Here is a 16,177-nt window from a genome sequence, read left to right on the forward strand (position 1 = left end):
GTTAGAGAAATCAATATTCATACCGCCGGGTTGTAAGCTGCCCAAGCAAAATATGAGGTGCTGTTCCTCCAATTTGCGTTTTGGCCTTGCTCTGCCAATGGAGGAGGCCTTGGACACAAAGGTCAGTATGATGTTAAACATAGCGAAATACTGTAAAAGTTCACTGATTATAGTGAAGTGTGCATGATTTTAATTGGGGAATTATTTTCTCAACCAGTGCACAATAAAGAAGACACTAAAATGCCATTGAATGACCAAGATGAGCCATATTCAGGGATCAGAATTGATCGGATTTGATGGGGCATCTTGCTCATCATGGATGAGTTGGCCCGAAGGTCCCCCTACTATGACTATAAATCAGCCTACACACGATTTTTAGGAATGGAACCCTGGGAACTGCCTGTTCATGTATATACATCATAACTGAGTACATTTTCGGTGACAAGATAGCGAGCTGGTTGTGTCACCTCCTTGCAGCACTAGAGAAAAGTGTTCAATCCTCACCTCGGATGCCATCTGTGTGGAGTTTATATCGTTCATTGTGACTGTGTGGGTTTCCTCCAGATGCACCATTTCTTCCCTCATCCCAAAGGCATGTGGACTTATCGGTTGGAGATGTAAGAAACTGCAGGTGCTGGAATCTTGAGCAAAAAAAAACAAAGTGCTGGCTGAATCCAAGAATAGGCTGCTATAAATTCCCTCTTGTTTGAGTGATATAATCTGGAGGAGTTTATAAAGATGTGAGGGGAGTAAAGAACATGAAGATCTGAGCGGAGTAAAAAACAAGTTGGACTCTTGTTGGATAGGGTAAATGGATTCATGACACAATAAACAGTAAAGGGCGGAATACCGTGGGGTAGCACAGTAGCGCCACAGTAGATTTGCTACCTTACAGTGGCAGAGATCCGAGTTCAACCCTGACCTTGGGTGCTCCCTGCGGCAGTGTGGCTTTCCTCCCATGTTGCAGAGACATGCAGGTTTGTGGTTTGGTTGGTTGGTTGGCTGCTGCAGGTTGTGCGGGTTCTGTGGCGTTGCTGGTCCTATCCTGCACACTGTGAGTTGCCCCTTGTGTGTGGGGTGGTGCTGATGTGCCAGGGCATCCGGCGTGGGGGGGTGTGGATGTGCCTGGGCTCAGTGTCTGGTCTCTGGTGCTGTGGGGTGCTGGTTTGCGGGGTTCATGGGGGCCCGTTGGGCTGCAGGTCTCCACGTCTTTGCGGTGGGGTGGGGAGAGGGGGGGGGGCGCCCAGGGGAAACCCACGCTGCTACAATGTATTTGTCTTTGCCATGTGAGAGGAATCACTGCGGTAGTTCTATCCTACACTCTGTGAATTGTCCCTAGGATAGTACTAGTGTCCGGCCGTTCACAGGTAAGCACGGACTCGGTGTTTCCACGCTGTATCTCTAAACTAAACTAAGTTACAATGATTCAAAAACACTATTCAAATGTGTAGTGCTCGGAAGTATTCAAAATGTTTTTATTTGTACAATAGTAAAGGACAGTTGAAGAACCAGAGCAGCATCAATGTACAGCACCTGTATCCATCTCTAAACCTAAACTAAACCAAGAATTGCTCCATCCACCTAGTGGTCATTCCGTGAAACAACAAACTCGGTCTACAACAGATTCGATCCGTCCGCTATGACTGAAATCCATTATAAAGAGGTCCTTTATTGCGAGGGTTTATTGTATTTTCCTTCCAAGTTTTTGTATAAATGTGTATATATCAATGTCCTAAAATGTGCAATGTTTTTGAAAGGAATAATAAAATAGTTGCCACAGTTTCGATTGTAAACAAGTAGATAATGCAGGCTTTTTTTCTTTTTCCAGTCCGTCTCCACGACAGCATATCTGAAGAAGGGTACCATTATCTAGTGTTTGATCTGTAAGTACTTTTCCTCATTCAGCAGTTATTATTCTTTCACTCTTTGCAGCCAGGTGAAATCAATTCTACTTCATTGCTTTCCCCAGTGGTGAACATTTAGGATTTTTGTTTGCATTGTTTTATAACTTGGGGGGGGGTGAACAAGTACGAAGCCCATTGTCAGCTAGATATAGGTACAGCAAGCAGTTTGAAAGACAAATAAACATAGCACAAAAAGTAAGGAAATTTGTGTTTGGTAGATTATTTCTTTGTTGTAACAATGCTTCTTGGCAATAAATCTTATACCGTTGGAAAGCCTGTTTATTTCCCTTTTAAATGGTGCCAGATTTGTAAGGAACATGCATTTGTGGGATGAGCAGCAGAGCTGAGTATGTGGGTTGCGCCCATGAAAAATCTGCCAAATCTTCTCTGCCAATGCCAAACAGCTTATTCTGCCATTGACTCTTGTTCGCTGTTGTTTGGTGGATTGGATGATTGAAGTCTGAAGAAACAAGACATATTGGCAATTTAACAATTTATTCATTTAATAAACAGGAGCCTCAGTAGCGTGTGGAAGAACCATACACAGCCACAACAGCCTGGCACCTCCTCCTCATGCTGGTCACCAGCCTGGTCACACACTGTTGTGGGATGGCATTCCATTCTTCAACCAGCATTTGTCGCAAGTCAGCCAACGTGGTTGTGTTGGTCACTCTGGCACGAACAGCACGCCCAAGCTGATCCCACAAGTGTCCAATGGGGTTGAGGTCAGAACTGTTGGCAGGCCATTCCATCCTCTCCACTCCCAAATTCTGGAGGTAGTCTCTGAGAAACCCTGCTCTGTGGGGGCGAGCATTGTCATCTTGGAGGATAGAGTTCGGTCCCAGACTGTGGAGATATGGGATTGCCACTGGTTGCAGAATCTCATCTCAATATCTCTCTGCATTGAGATTGCCTCCAATGATGACAAGCCTCGTTTTTCCAGTGAGGGAGATGCCGCCCCACACCATCACACTGCCTCCACCAAAAGATGTTACACTATCGGTGCAGCAATCAGCATAGCGTTCTCCGCGTCTTCGCCACACTTTGACCCTATGATCCAACTGCCGTAGGCAGAATCTGGACTCATCGCTGAACATAACGTTCCTCCACATGTTCAGGTTCCAGTGCACGTGTTGCCAACACCAGCGCAAACGGGCCTGACGGTGAAGGGCAGTCATGGCAGGCCTCCTGGCAGCCCTATGAGACCGGAGATCGGCTGCGTGCAGTCTGTTCCGAATTGTCTGGGCAGAGAGCCGTCGGCCATATCGTCCTGCAAACCTTGACTGCAAATCTGTAGAAGACAGCCTACGGTTCCTATGTGCTGACAGGGTGAGGAAACGGTCTTCTTCGGGTGTCGTCTTCTTGGGACGCCCACTTCGCGGCCTGTCTCTGACATCCCCCGTTATATGGAACTTGGCCTTCACTTTGGAGATGGTACTGGGGCTCACTCCAAATAATGCCGCAACTTGGTTTTGCGGAACACCAGCTTGAAGTTGCCCTATCGCACGGGCCCTATCCAGATCAGTCAAACGTGGCATGCCGATTCTTGGAGCAGACACCTACTGACCACTGTAGCAGGGCCCATGCTCACAGATGCTGCCAATCAGGTGCCAATCAGGCACCTGATTGTCAGCACCTGGGGATACCAGAAGCTCAAAACAAGAGTCAATAGCAACAGCAGAATAAGCTGTTTGGCATTGGCAGAGAAGATTTGGCAAATTTTTCATGGGCGCAACCCATATACTCAGCTCTGCTGCTCATCCCACAAATGCATGTTCCTTACAAATGTGGCACCATTTAAAAGGGAAATAAACAGGCTTTCCAACGGTATAAGATTTATTGCCAAGAAGCATGGTTACAACAAAGAAATAATCTACCAAACACAAATTTCCTTACTTTTTGTGCTATGTTTAGTATGCTACCCACAAGGATTGGTAACATGAGTAAAATTATCTTACTGCAATTTTTTTATGCTTTGGTGAGATAGTACCTGGATTATTTAGCATAGGTCTATACTCTTTGAAAGGAGACAGTGGGATTGCAACAAATGTGTGCTGGATTGATTGGAGATAGGAGGAGCAATAAATCAGATGGGTGTTTTACTTGTGCACAATGTTGTGTAGATAACATCAAATAGTTTAATTTTTGTTATAGAAATTTCTAGAAACATGCAGCAAGTTTCTCAGCATCTGTGAAATGAGAAACTAAGTGAATGTTTCAGGTTGAAGATCCTTCATCAGAGCTTCAACCTGAAATGTTAGTTCTGTATCGTATTCCACAGAAATTGGATAAAGTTTTTCCTTCCTTGATTACGGAGTTTGGGTGAGCTCCTTAATATAGCAATGAGCAGCAAACTGCATTCCAGGATGCCTGGAGTGATTCTGAAGCTTGGAAGCTGAGAGAGACGCTAAATCTGACCTGCCAGAGGAAAGCAAGCAAAGCATATGTATGAGGTTGCATTTTAGATTGCACGACGCAAAGTGTGTACGTGAGGATGCAGAATGGGGATTAAGATTCTTGATTAGTTCAGGTGTCAGAGGTTATGGGGGGAAGGCAGGAGAATGGGGTTTAGGAGGGAGAGATAGATCAGCCATGATTGAATGGCGGTTTATATTTGATTAGACTTGTTTAGGTCATAGGCCTAATTCTACTCCTATTCCTTACGACCTTATAAGTGTTGACTCTTTAAATAGCAAAGTTTCAAGAGAAACGAGATTAATAGACAATAGGTGCAGGAGTAGGCCATTCAGCCCTTCGAGCCAGCACCGCCATTCAATGCGATCATGGCTGATCACTCTCAATCAGTACCCCGTTCCTGCCTTCTCCCCATACCCCCTCACTCCGCTATCCTTAAGAGCTCTATCCAGCTCTCTCTTGAAAGCATCCAACGAACTGGCCTCCACTGCCTTCTGAGGCAGAGAATTCCACACCTTCACCACTCTCTGACTGAAAAAGTTCTTCCTCATCTCCGTTCTAAATGGCCTACCCCTTATTCTTAAACTGTGGCCCCTTGTTCTGGACTCCCCCAACATTGGGAACATGTTTCCTGCCTCTAATGTGCCCAATCCCCTAATTATCATATATGTTTCAATAAGATCCCCCCTCATCCTTCTAAATTCCAGTGTATACAAGCCTAATTGCTCCATGCTTTCAACATACGACAGTCCCGCCATTCCGGGAATTAACCTAGTGAACCTATGCTGCACGCCCTCAATAGCAAGAATATCCTTCCTCAAATTTGGAGACCAAAACTGCACACAGTACTCCAGGTGCGGTCTCACCAGGGCCCGGTACAACTGTAGAAGGACCTCTTTGCTCCTATACTCAACTCCTCTTGTTATGAAGGCCAACATTCCATTGGCTTTCTTCACTGCCTGCTGTACCTGCATGCTTCCTTTCACTGACTGATGCACTAGGACACCCAGATCTCGTTGAACATCCCCTCTTCCTAACTTGACACCATTCAGATAATAATCTGCCTTTCTATTCTTACTTCCAAAGTGAATAACCTCACACTTATCTACATTAAACTGCATCTGCCATGTATCCGCCCACTCACACAACCTGTCCAAGTCACCCTGCAGCCTTATTGCATCTTCCTCACAATTCACACTACCCCCCAGCTTAGTATCATCTGCAAATTTGCTAATGGTACTTTTAATCCCTTCATCTAAGTCATTAATGTATATCGTAAATAGCTGGGGTCCCAGCACCGAACCTTGCGGTACCCCACTGATCACTGCCTGCCATTCCGAAAGGGACCCATTTATCCCCACTCTTTGCTTTCTGTCTGTCAACCAATTTTCTATCCATGTCAGTACCCTACCCCCAATACCATGTGCTCTAATTTTGCCCACTAATCTCCTATGTGGGACCTTGTCGAAGGCTTTCTGAAAGTCGAGGTACACCACATCCACTGACTCTCCCCTGTCAATTTTCCTAGTTACATCCTCAAAAAATTCCAGTAGATTTGTCAAGATTGATTTCCCCTTCGTAAATCCATGCTGACTCGGAATGATCCTGTTACTGTTATCCAAATGCTCAGCAATTTCGTCTTTTATAATTGACTCCAGCATCTTCCCCACCACTGATGTCAGACTAACTGGTCTATAATTACCCGTTTTCTCTCTCCCTCCTTTCTTAAAAAGTGGGATAACATTTGCTATCCTCCAATCCACAGGAACTGATCCTGAATCTATAGAACATTGAAAAATGATCTCCAATGCTTCCACTATTTCTAGAGCCACCTCCTTAAGTACCATGGGATGCAGACCATCGGGCCCTGGGGATTTATCAGCCTTCAGTCCCATCAGTCTACCCAAAACCATTTCCTGCCTAATGTGGATTTCCTTCAGTTCCTCCATCACCCTAGGTTCTCCGGCCCCTAGAACATTTGGGAGATTGTGTGTATCTTCCTCAGTGAAGGCAGATCCAAAGTAACGGTTTAACTCGTCTGCCATTTCTTTGTTCCCCATAATAAATTCCCCTGCTTCTGTCTTCAAGGGACCCACATTTGCCTTGACTATTTTTTTCCTCTTCACGTACCTAAAAATACTTTTGCTATCCTCCTTTATATTATTGGCTAGTTTACCCTCGTACCTCATATCATATCATCATATCATATATATACAGCCGGAAACAGGCCTTTTCGGCCCACCAAGTCCGTGCCGCCCAGCGATCCCCGCACATTAACACTATCCTACACCCACTAGGGACAATTTTTACATTTACCCAGCCAATTAACCTACATACCTGTATGTCATCTTTTCTCCCCGTATTGCCTTTTTAGTTAACTTTTGTTGCTCTTTAAAAGGGTCCCAATCCTCTGTCTTCCCACTCTTCTTTGCTATGTTAAACTTCCTCTCCTTAATTTTTATGCTGTCCTTGACTTCCCTTGTCAGCCGCAGGTGTCTCTTACTCCCCTTAGAGTCTTTCCGCCTCTTTGGGATAAATTGATCCTGCAACCTCTGCATTATTCCCAGGAATACCTGCCATTGCTGTTCTACCGTCTTCCCTGCTAGGGCCTCCTTCCAGTCAATTTTCTAGAATTAATGAAACCTTTTTTTTCTGTAAGTAGATGTACTGTCATCATTTAAATCAAGTGAGATTGTAAATTTCATGGCAAGTGAACCTTATATATTTAGCACCACATTTGGGAAATTCTATGCTGCAAAAGAAAAATAAAACATGCAACTAAAAATGTTGCAGTGATGCCCAGAGTGAGATTTCCTGTTTGGCACAATTGGGTGAAAAAATAGTTGAGCTAATTCTTAAACAGATACATTTTGTTGGGATTTCATTAAGAAAATTCTCAATGTGTATCCCAGCAATTTTCATCATAAATAGTGGTTGAATTTAACATTAAAAAGTTTACAAACTGCATGCTGTCAAGCTGGTTGTTACAATCTTTCATTGATGTTATGTCAAAACTTATAGGTGCACTGTAACCCGTGTAAATATCAAAATACATTGAAGAAGTTAATGTACACATTTAATTATCACTTTGAAAAAGGCAGTTCCGTAGACTCCAGCATCTGCAGCCTCTTGTATCAGGATTTTATCATTTGTTTTGTTGCACTGATTATTTAAATCAAAATGTTTATGTTTGCAGAAAGAAACAATGAAGGGGAGTGTTTTGAAGGGGGTATTTGCATCGTTGATTGTAAAGTTGCATCAAGTTGGTTGCATCAATATCCTTGTAAGAACAACATAAGCAAAACATCAAATGAAAACTTGGGAATTTCTAATAAGAAGGCTTTGCATATATAAAGCAAGTTTCATAACTTTACAAAGTGCTGTTGAACAATTGAAGTACTTTTATTAAAAATAATATATTTATTGGCAACAAATGTTCACACAGTAAGACTCACAGAAAGCAATGAGGTAATGACCGGAAGAATCTTTTTGTTCATTCTGGATGAGCAGCTCCCCTGGGTTGAATTGACACAAAGTTAATACGTAACAAAATGTGACAATTGGAAGGCAAATGGTGCAGACAAGATATGTGCAAGAACTCCTCCAGTCAGGACTCATTACTGCAGGAATGGTTTATGCTCTATGTAGGTTCACAATTGTTTATACAAAACTATTTTACAAATTGGCTGGTGCTGTGCAATTGGACCAGACCTGACCTAATTTACAAAATTACTACACTGGTGTCCATGCTGGCATTGTACTGCTCTACTATTTGAAACATATTGAATCTGCCCAGGTATTTGTCTTTATGTTGAGTATATTCCTACCACCAGCTTGTTTCCTGGCAAGAAATGAACATTGCATAGCAACCCAAGTACATGCTGATTCACTGGCATCATGCCACTGAATACAAGTGGCTTTGCTCCCATGAACTTGCTGTGTTCCTTTTATTTACTAACTAAATCAATACTACTAAAGGAAAAATGTCAATTGGAGAAAGCCTAAAGCTGACAGTCCTCCAAGGGATTCGCCATCTGGTATCAAGCTGTCTGTCAGTATTGTACAGGACACTATAACATCATTCAGGCAGTCCACTAAATTGAGTTCCTGCTGAGGTTGAATCACTCAGCAGCTGATGAGCTAAAAAGCATCATTTGACAGGCTGTGCTCCACCTTACCTTTAATTTCTGTCAGATTTTAAAAAATCTGTTCAAGTAATTGGAGAGCTGAATTTTATTTCACTGACTAAAGGTTTAGGGAACTAACCCCTCCTGAAATAAAGTGAGCTCAATTAAAATGACCCAAATCAGCATTTAACAACTTTCAGAATTTATGCTTTGATATGGTTATCAAAAATAACATGTTTACAGTTAGGCTTAATTTGCAATTTCTATACTTCTGAATCAGTTGACAACTTGTAAACCCACACCTTGATGCTGGAGATGTTGGAAATATTAAATATTTGTGTTGTCACCATTTTGAAATCTCATAATGAAAACTGAAGAAGTTTATTGCAGAACTCCGTGAATTTGATTAGGAGGTTGTATGATGGGATTGATTACACATGATACATGAAAATGGAGGGCTTGAAAACATCAGATCTTGTGTGCTATAATTCCTGTTATGTTGGGTTCTTATTTTTTAATGAAACTTATGATATGTGGGTGAAATATTGTAGCACTTTGTACCCAAGTTTGCAACCTACCTTAAAACTTGTTTCTAAGATAGCGCTGATGATGACAGAGATTATTTCATTTAATTATTTCCAGAAATTGCTTTAAATAAATAATGAATCATCAATCGAAAAAATAAGAATATAGCTTAATTTTCTATAAAATACTTTATTTTACCTTAAAATCTTCCACGTGGGTTATGCATAAAGCATTTAACATTCCTAGATAACTCGCCGGTCAGAAACTTTCCACCATTATCCATTTAGCTTTCTATAAGCTTCCTGGGGCTGAAGGTATGCCTGTGTAATGGTCTTCTGCTTTATCAGTTTTTCCTTTTGAATATTTGTAGTTAAAAAGCAAAATGAACTGCACCAAAAGTAAACATGCAAGGGAGCAGGCTTTCATCAATTGCACTGATTTGTGTGAACACTCGACTGCCTGTTACATTATGCAAGGGTTAAAATGCAACAGTGTATCGAATTGGAGACCTTCAGGAGAAAATATAGGCAAATGTGACCTCTTATTTAATTCTAATAATTTGTGGACGAGGATTTTCAATTGAACTAATCTGGTATCTGAGGCAAATGAAATTGAGATTGTATTGTAAACATATTTTATCGACTTAAGAATATGAATCATAGATTTTATAGATGTCAGTTAAAGTGCCAGAAACAGTGCATTAATGTGTGAAAATTGCCTCTCCATTAAAATAAGCTGTTCAATGACAAATTAATTGAAATCAGCTTATCAAACATTAGATGATACACCAGATTAATGTACAGTGTGGTTGTAACAACAATTTCCATTTATATAGCAAAACACCCCAAAATGCTGCAGTTACTCAGCGGATGAGACAGCAACTGACAGATTAAGTTTTGGGACCAAACCTTGCCTCAGAACTTACAGCCTCTAGCATCTCGTCTTTTATGTCTCAGGTGTAGGGAGTTAGGCCACAGATCAATTAGGATTTTGTTAAATCGCAGGACAAGACCGGAGAGATTAAGTGGTCTTCGATATTCCTTTGTGCAGTTGAAACCAATTACAGCAAGTTGCTGGGGAAGGCTGATTACAGTTTTCTGGTAAAAGTGTTATAGTTAAGTTGGAGGTGTTGAAATGGCTTGTCCCTGATCTTCCTTGGTTTGCATTTAGGATATAGGATGAGGGGCTGTATTTTATTCTCATTTGTGTACAGTTATTTTTGAGATACAAATGTGACTGTCTAAATTATTTTGGACAAAAGCATAGTTTTGCAAACTAGAATCTCATTAATCTGTATATAATTGCATTATAGTATTAAAGTTTGAATTCAGCATTGTCAACGCATATCCAAGCTCACTATTTGTATATTCCCTCTGTAAATTGAGTACATCAGAGTAGTACAACGTTAAGCTTTATGTTCGATGCTCCATTTCACCTAGAGGGCCATTTTCAGCTATCTTCTGTGGTCATTGTTACCCTCATTCCCACAAGCATCAAATTGTTCTTTATGAGACAAAATGCATAAGGGATGGTTGTCATCATCTAAAATATTTTCAAACAATCTTTTTTTAAAAATTCCATGATAATGCAAATTTTGTGGATATTTAGTCTTCACGTGAGAGAGTTGAAGCAAGGAGGCATCAGCTGCGTGGAACAAAAGAACCATCTGTTTATGCTAGGCAGATGCAGTTGAAATGTATGCGTGGGTTCATTTCTTAAAATACATTACTTGACGTACGAAATGCTTACTAACCTAATCTTCCTTATTTCACACTACTGTCACTTTAAAACTGACAAATGAAGTGTGCTTTTCTGATGGGAACACAACTATATTTAGTTTTGAGGCAGAGAATACCTAGCAAAAATGTTCAACCTCTCTTGATATTTGAACTAAATAAGCAAAGATGCTTCCATGTTGGAATGCAAGTTTAATATGAAGATTACATTTTTTTTAAATAATACCAGTAAAGCATTTAAATCAAATATATGTTATTTATGACTGTGCCAAAGTAAGACATTAGTTTTTATAGAGTGCTGGAACAAAGAATATTACAACACTGATCAGTTGAAAAGACATAAAGATTAATGTTGCAGAGATAATAAAGGTGACTAAGAGAGTCAATTTTAGCACTTTCATTTCAACACCTCCTCATTATTCAAAATGAGGAAATCTGCAGTCGAGATAAACTCAAAGACCTAGAACTGAGTGTTGCCCCACTTTAAAATGTGAATGATGGGTTGCATATTCTTGTAGGGAGTTTCACTACTGCCACTCAGGAGAGTTTAAGCTGGAGAAGCAGGGAGGTCGGACCAGCCTAGTAGGTCAGTGTAGTTGGTCAGGGTGATAGGAAGGTAGAGGTTAGGACCAGTAAGTCTCAAAGGAAGGACAGGGCAGGGAGAGTTGAAGGAATATGTTGATGCCGATGGACTGAAGTGTGTTTATTTCAATGCAAGGTCTCGGTAGACTGGAGAATAGCTAATGTTGTTCCAATATTTAAGAAAGGAAGTAGAGAAAATCCAGAGAATTATAGGTTAGTGAGTCTCACGTCAGTGGTTGGGAAGCTATTGGAGAGAATTCTTGTGGATAGGATTTACTCCCATGTGGTAATGAATGGGTTAATCGGGAACTGTCAGCATGACTTTGTGCACTGCAGGTTGTGTTTTACAAACTTGGAGTTTTTTGAGGAGATGCAAAGGTGGTTGATGAGGGTAGGGTGGTGGATGCTGTCTACATGGTTTTTAGAAAGGCATTTGATAAAGTCCCCCATAGCAGGATGATCCGGAAGATTACAATGTAAGAGTGACTTGGTCATATAGATTCAGAACTTACTGATACAAGACAAAGGGTTGTGGTGGAAGGACAATATTCAGGCCGGAGGGCTGTGACCAGTGGAGTTCCGCACAGATCTGTGCTGGGTTCTCTGCTGTGTGATAAACAGAAATTACTTGAAGGTAAACGTAGATGGCCCGTTAGTAAGTTTGCAGATGACACCAAAATTGCTGAGCTCACGGTCAAAGTATAGAGCAGGATATTGATCAGGTACAGAAATGGGTGGAGAAATGGCAGATGGAGTTTAGTCCAAGCAAATGTGAGCTGTTTCATTTTGAGAGGTCGAATGTAAAGGGAAAATATACAATTAAAGTCATGACCCTTAACAGCATTGATGTACAGTAGAATCATGGGCTCCAAGTCCATAACTCCCTGAAAGTGGTGTCGCAAGTAGATAGAGTGGTAAAGAAGGAATAGATAGGATAGGGTAGACAGTCAGAACTTTTTTTAGAGGATGGAGAAATTAAATGCTAGAGAGCATGGCTTTAGGGTGAGGGCCAAAGTATAAAGGCGATTTGCAGGGCAAGGTTTTTTTAACACCGAGGGTGGTGAGTGCTTGTGATGTGCTGCCGGGGGTAGTGGTTGAGGCAGATATGATAGTGGCATTTAAGAAATGTTTAGATAGGCATATGGATATGCAGGGAATGGAGGTATATGGATTATGTGCAGACAGATATGATTTGGTCTTGCATCGTCTACGGCACAGATGTTGTGGGCCGAAGGGCCTGTTCTTGTGTTGCACTGTTCTTTGAAACAAGACCCCAAAAAAGACTAAACAATAGTCGTCTTGCAAATGCATAGTGGGTCAGGACATGCCTAATAAAATCCACAGTGTGTAGTTGACACCTGGATTTTGCTTCCATTATTTTGCTTCAAATATGTGCTTATGTGTCCAGCCCCTACTACAATCAGTTTGACGAAGGGTCCCAACCCAAAACGTCGCCTATCCATCTCCTCTAGAGATGCTGGCAAACTGCATAGTTACTCCAGTACTTTGTGTTTTGCTTATGTGCTTTACATACAATGTAGGTAACATAAGCAGAACTTCACAATGCAGATGTGGCCTTCTTCATTGTTGGAGTCCAGTGTTGGCAACCTGCTTCAGATTGAGCCCTGAGGTTTTTCTGTGGCCTCTAACCCAAGCTTCTTTAATACTTAGTTCCATCCTATTTATCAATCCATGTTTAATCCAGCCTTCAACCAGTCACTAGACCACCATCCCACCGAGACGCCAATGGCATCCTTCCTCAATGATCCAAATTACCATTGAAGTTCTGATATCCCCTCATAACTGATAAGCCAACTCCCTCGTCCTTCCACAGGCACCAGTGTTCATGAAGGAAAAGCCTTTTCAACACACATCGGGTGCCAGGCCAAGATATCAAGATAATCATAGAAATACGCTAACATTGATTTAAACAATGAAATAACATTATAAACCTATTATTTTATTAAATACTACTATTAATTAATAAAAATAAATATACACTGATAAAAAATGAACAAAAACCTAAACTTCTTGGTGGCCCAATTCAAATGAATACAGCCACACCAGATATGCCAGTTATGCATGGCGTAATGCTAAGGGACTGAATATGAAGTGTGTCCAATCCCTTCATCCAAGATTAATCCCGGAACACATTGTGAGGTCGGGTGCATGCACATTTAATTTCAAGTGTATTCTGCACTTTCTCGCCTTTACACTGTGACGCGGAATTCCAGACATGCTGACGTATTTACAGCAGCTGGCCAGCTGCTCTCCTTGGATTCATCAACATGCCAACAGTGATATAAATTGGATCCCAAAGGGATACTAGACTGGATGACATCAATACTTACCCTTGCTTTTGTTACTGAGTGTAAGTGATTAACAGGTAGGTGCATGAAGGACTGAGACAGCCAAACCATTCTGTGCTCAGAAAGCTAAAGGCAAAACAGTTATTCAGTTTAGTTTATTGTCACGTGTACCGAGGTACAGTGAAAAACTTTTGTTGCGTGCTAACCAGTCAATGGAAAGACAATACATGATTACAATCGAGCCATTCACTGTGTACAGATACATGATAAGGGAATTAGTGTAAAATAAAGCCAGTAAATTCCAATCTGAGATAGTCCGAGGGTCATCAATGAGGTAGATAGTAGTTCAAGACTATAAGAAAATAACTGCAGATGCTGGTACAAATCGATTTATTCACAAAATACTGGAGTAACTCAGCAGGTCAGGCAGCATCTCGGGAGAGAAGGAATGGGTGACGTTTCGGGTCGAGACCCTTCTTCAGACTGATGTCAGGGGGGCGGGACAAAGGAAGGATATAGGTGGAGACAGGAAGATAGAGGGAGATCTGGGAAGGAGGAGGGGAAGGGAGGGACAGAGGAACTATCTAAAGTTGGAGAAGTCGATGTTCATACCACTGGGCTGCAAACTGCCCAGGCGAAATATGAGGTGCTGTTCCTCCAATTTCCAGTGGGCCTCACTATGGCACTGGAGGAGGCCCATGACAGAAAGGTCAGACTGGGAATAGGAGGGGGAGTTGAAGTGCTCGGCCACCGGGAGATCAGTTTGGTTAATGCGGACCGAGCGCAGGTGTTCAGCGAAGCGTTCGCCGAGCCTGCGCTTGGTTTTGCCGATGTAAATAAGTTGACATCTAGAGCAGCGGATGCAATAGATGAGGTTGGAGGAGGTGCAGGTGAACCTTTGTCTCACCTGGAAAGACTGTTTGGGTCCTTGGATGGAGTTGAGGGGGGAGGTAAAAGGACAGGTGTTGCATCTCGTGCGGTTGCAGGGGAAAGTGCCCGGGGTTGGGGTGGTTTGGGTAGGAAGGGACGAGTGGACCAGGGAGTTACAGAGGGAACGGTCTCTGCGGAATGCAGAGAGGGGAGGGGATGGGAAGATATGGCCAGTGGTGGGGTCCCGCTGTAGGTGACGGAAATGTTGGTGGATGATATGTTGGATCCGCTAGCTGGTGGGGTGGAAGGTGAGAACGAGGGGGATTCTGTCCTTGTTGCGAGTGGGGGGAGGGGGAGCAAGAGCGGAGCTGCGGGATGTAGAAGAGACCCTAGTGAGAGCCTCATCTATAATGGAGGAGGGGAAGCCCCGTTTTCTGAAGAACGAGGACATCTCGGAAGCCCTAGTGTGAAACACCTCATCCCGGGTGCAGATAGTTCAAGACTGCTCTATAGTTGCTGTAGGATGGTTCAGTTGCCTGATAACAGCTGGGAAGAAACTTCCCGAATCTGGTGGTGTATGTTTTCATACTTCAATTCCTTTTGCATGATTGGAGAGGAGAAGAGGGAATGGCCAAGGTGCGACTCATCCTTGATTATGCTACTGGTGTTGACGAGGCAGTGTGAGGTATAAATGGAGTCAATAGAAGGGAGGTTGATTTATGTGATGGTCTGGGCTGTGTCCATAATGGAGCTGTTCCCTACCCAAACTGTGATGCGTCCTGTTAAAATGCATTCTACGGTGCATCTGTAGAAGTTGGTGAGAGTTGTTGGGGACATGCCGAACATCCTAAGCCTTCTAAAGAAGTAGAGGCATTAGTGCGCCTTCTTGGTCATTGCTTCAGTATGGGTGGTCCAGCAGAAGTTATTGGTGATATTTTCTCCTATGAATCTGAAGTTTTCAACCATTTCTACTTCGGCACCGTCCATGCAAACTGGGGTGTGTGTACCGCTTCGCTTCCTGAAGTCGATCACTATCTCCTTTGTCTTGCTGACATTGAGGAAAAAATTGTTGTCTCGACACCAGGACACAAGATTCTCAAGCTCCTTTTTGTACTCTGTCTCATCATTACTGGATATCCGGCCCACAAGAATATTACAAATGGAGACACAAGAATTATTAAGAATGCTCCATTTCATAGTGAGCAACATGACTTTGTATTTTACAACTCACCTTTATGTTGTATTTTATTGTCTTATTAAAGTTCTGAAATGACAATTTGTTAAATGGCATTGTGTTGTCAATTGAGTGTTTCAGTGAGACCTTCTGAATGTTGGGTTCAATAGTTTAATCTATCTATCTATCTTCTATCTATCTATCTATCTTCTATCTTCTATATCTATATTATCTTCTATATCTTCTATCTATCTATCTATATCTATCTTCTATCTATATAATACTAAAACTCTGCGGTCCAACATTCCGTATGTATGTATGTATATGTGTATGTACGGAAGTTTAACTTACAAACCCTACTCCTCCAAGACGGTACACCAAAGCGCTACGATTTTTGTACCGCCGTATTCACAATTAACCTGGGCAACTATTGTAAGTACTTTCGTTCAAATTGAAGCTACCTTTTTAAAGCTAGAGAGATATTAAACTTTAAATTTTCATTTCAAAGTTTAAATTTTCATTTCTAACCCTTTTC

General features: G+C 41.9%; 1 protein-coding gene across 10 annotated transcripts in view; it reads left to right on the top strand.

The window, feature by feature from the left end:
* Window positions 1-16,177, top strand: part of LOC144595271 (calcium/calmodulin-dependent protein kinase type II delta chain) — a 225,769-nt gene that overhangs the window by 102,387 nt on the left and 107,205 nt on the right. For all 10 annotated transcript variants that reach the window (XM_078402575.1, XM_078402623.1, XM_078402598.1 and 7 more), the window contains exon 4: window positions 1,829-1,883. In XM_078402575.1, the coding sequence (XP_078258701.1) occupies window positions 1,829-1,883 (55 nt within the window). The remainder of the gene's footprint in view (window positions 1-1,828; window positions 1,884-16,177) is intronic.

This window comes from Rhinoraja longicauda, chromosome 1, assembly GCF_053455715.1.
Source record: "Rhinoraja longicauda isolate Sanriku21f chromosome 1, sRhiLon1.1, whole genome shotgun sequence".
Lineage (NCBI taxonomy): Eukaryota > Metazoa > Chordata > Chondrichthyes > Rajiformes > Arhynchobatidae > Rhinoraja > Rhinoraja longicauda.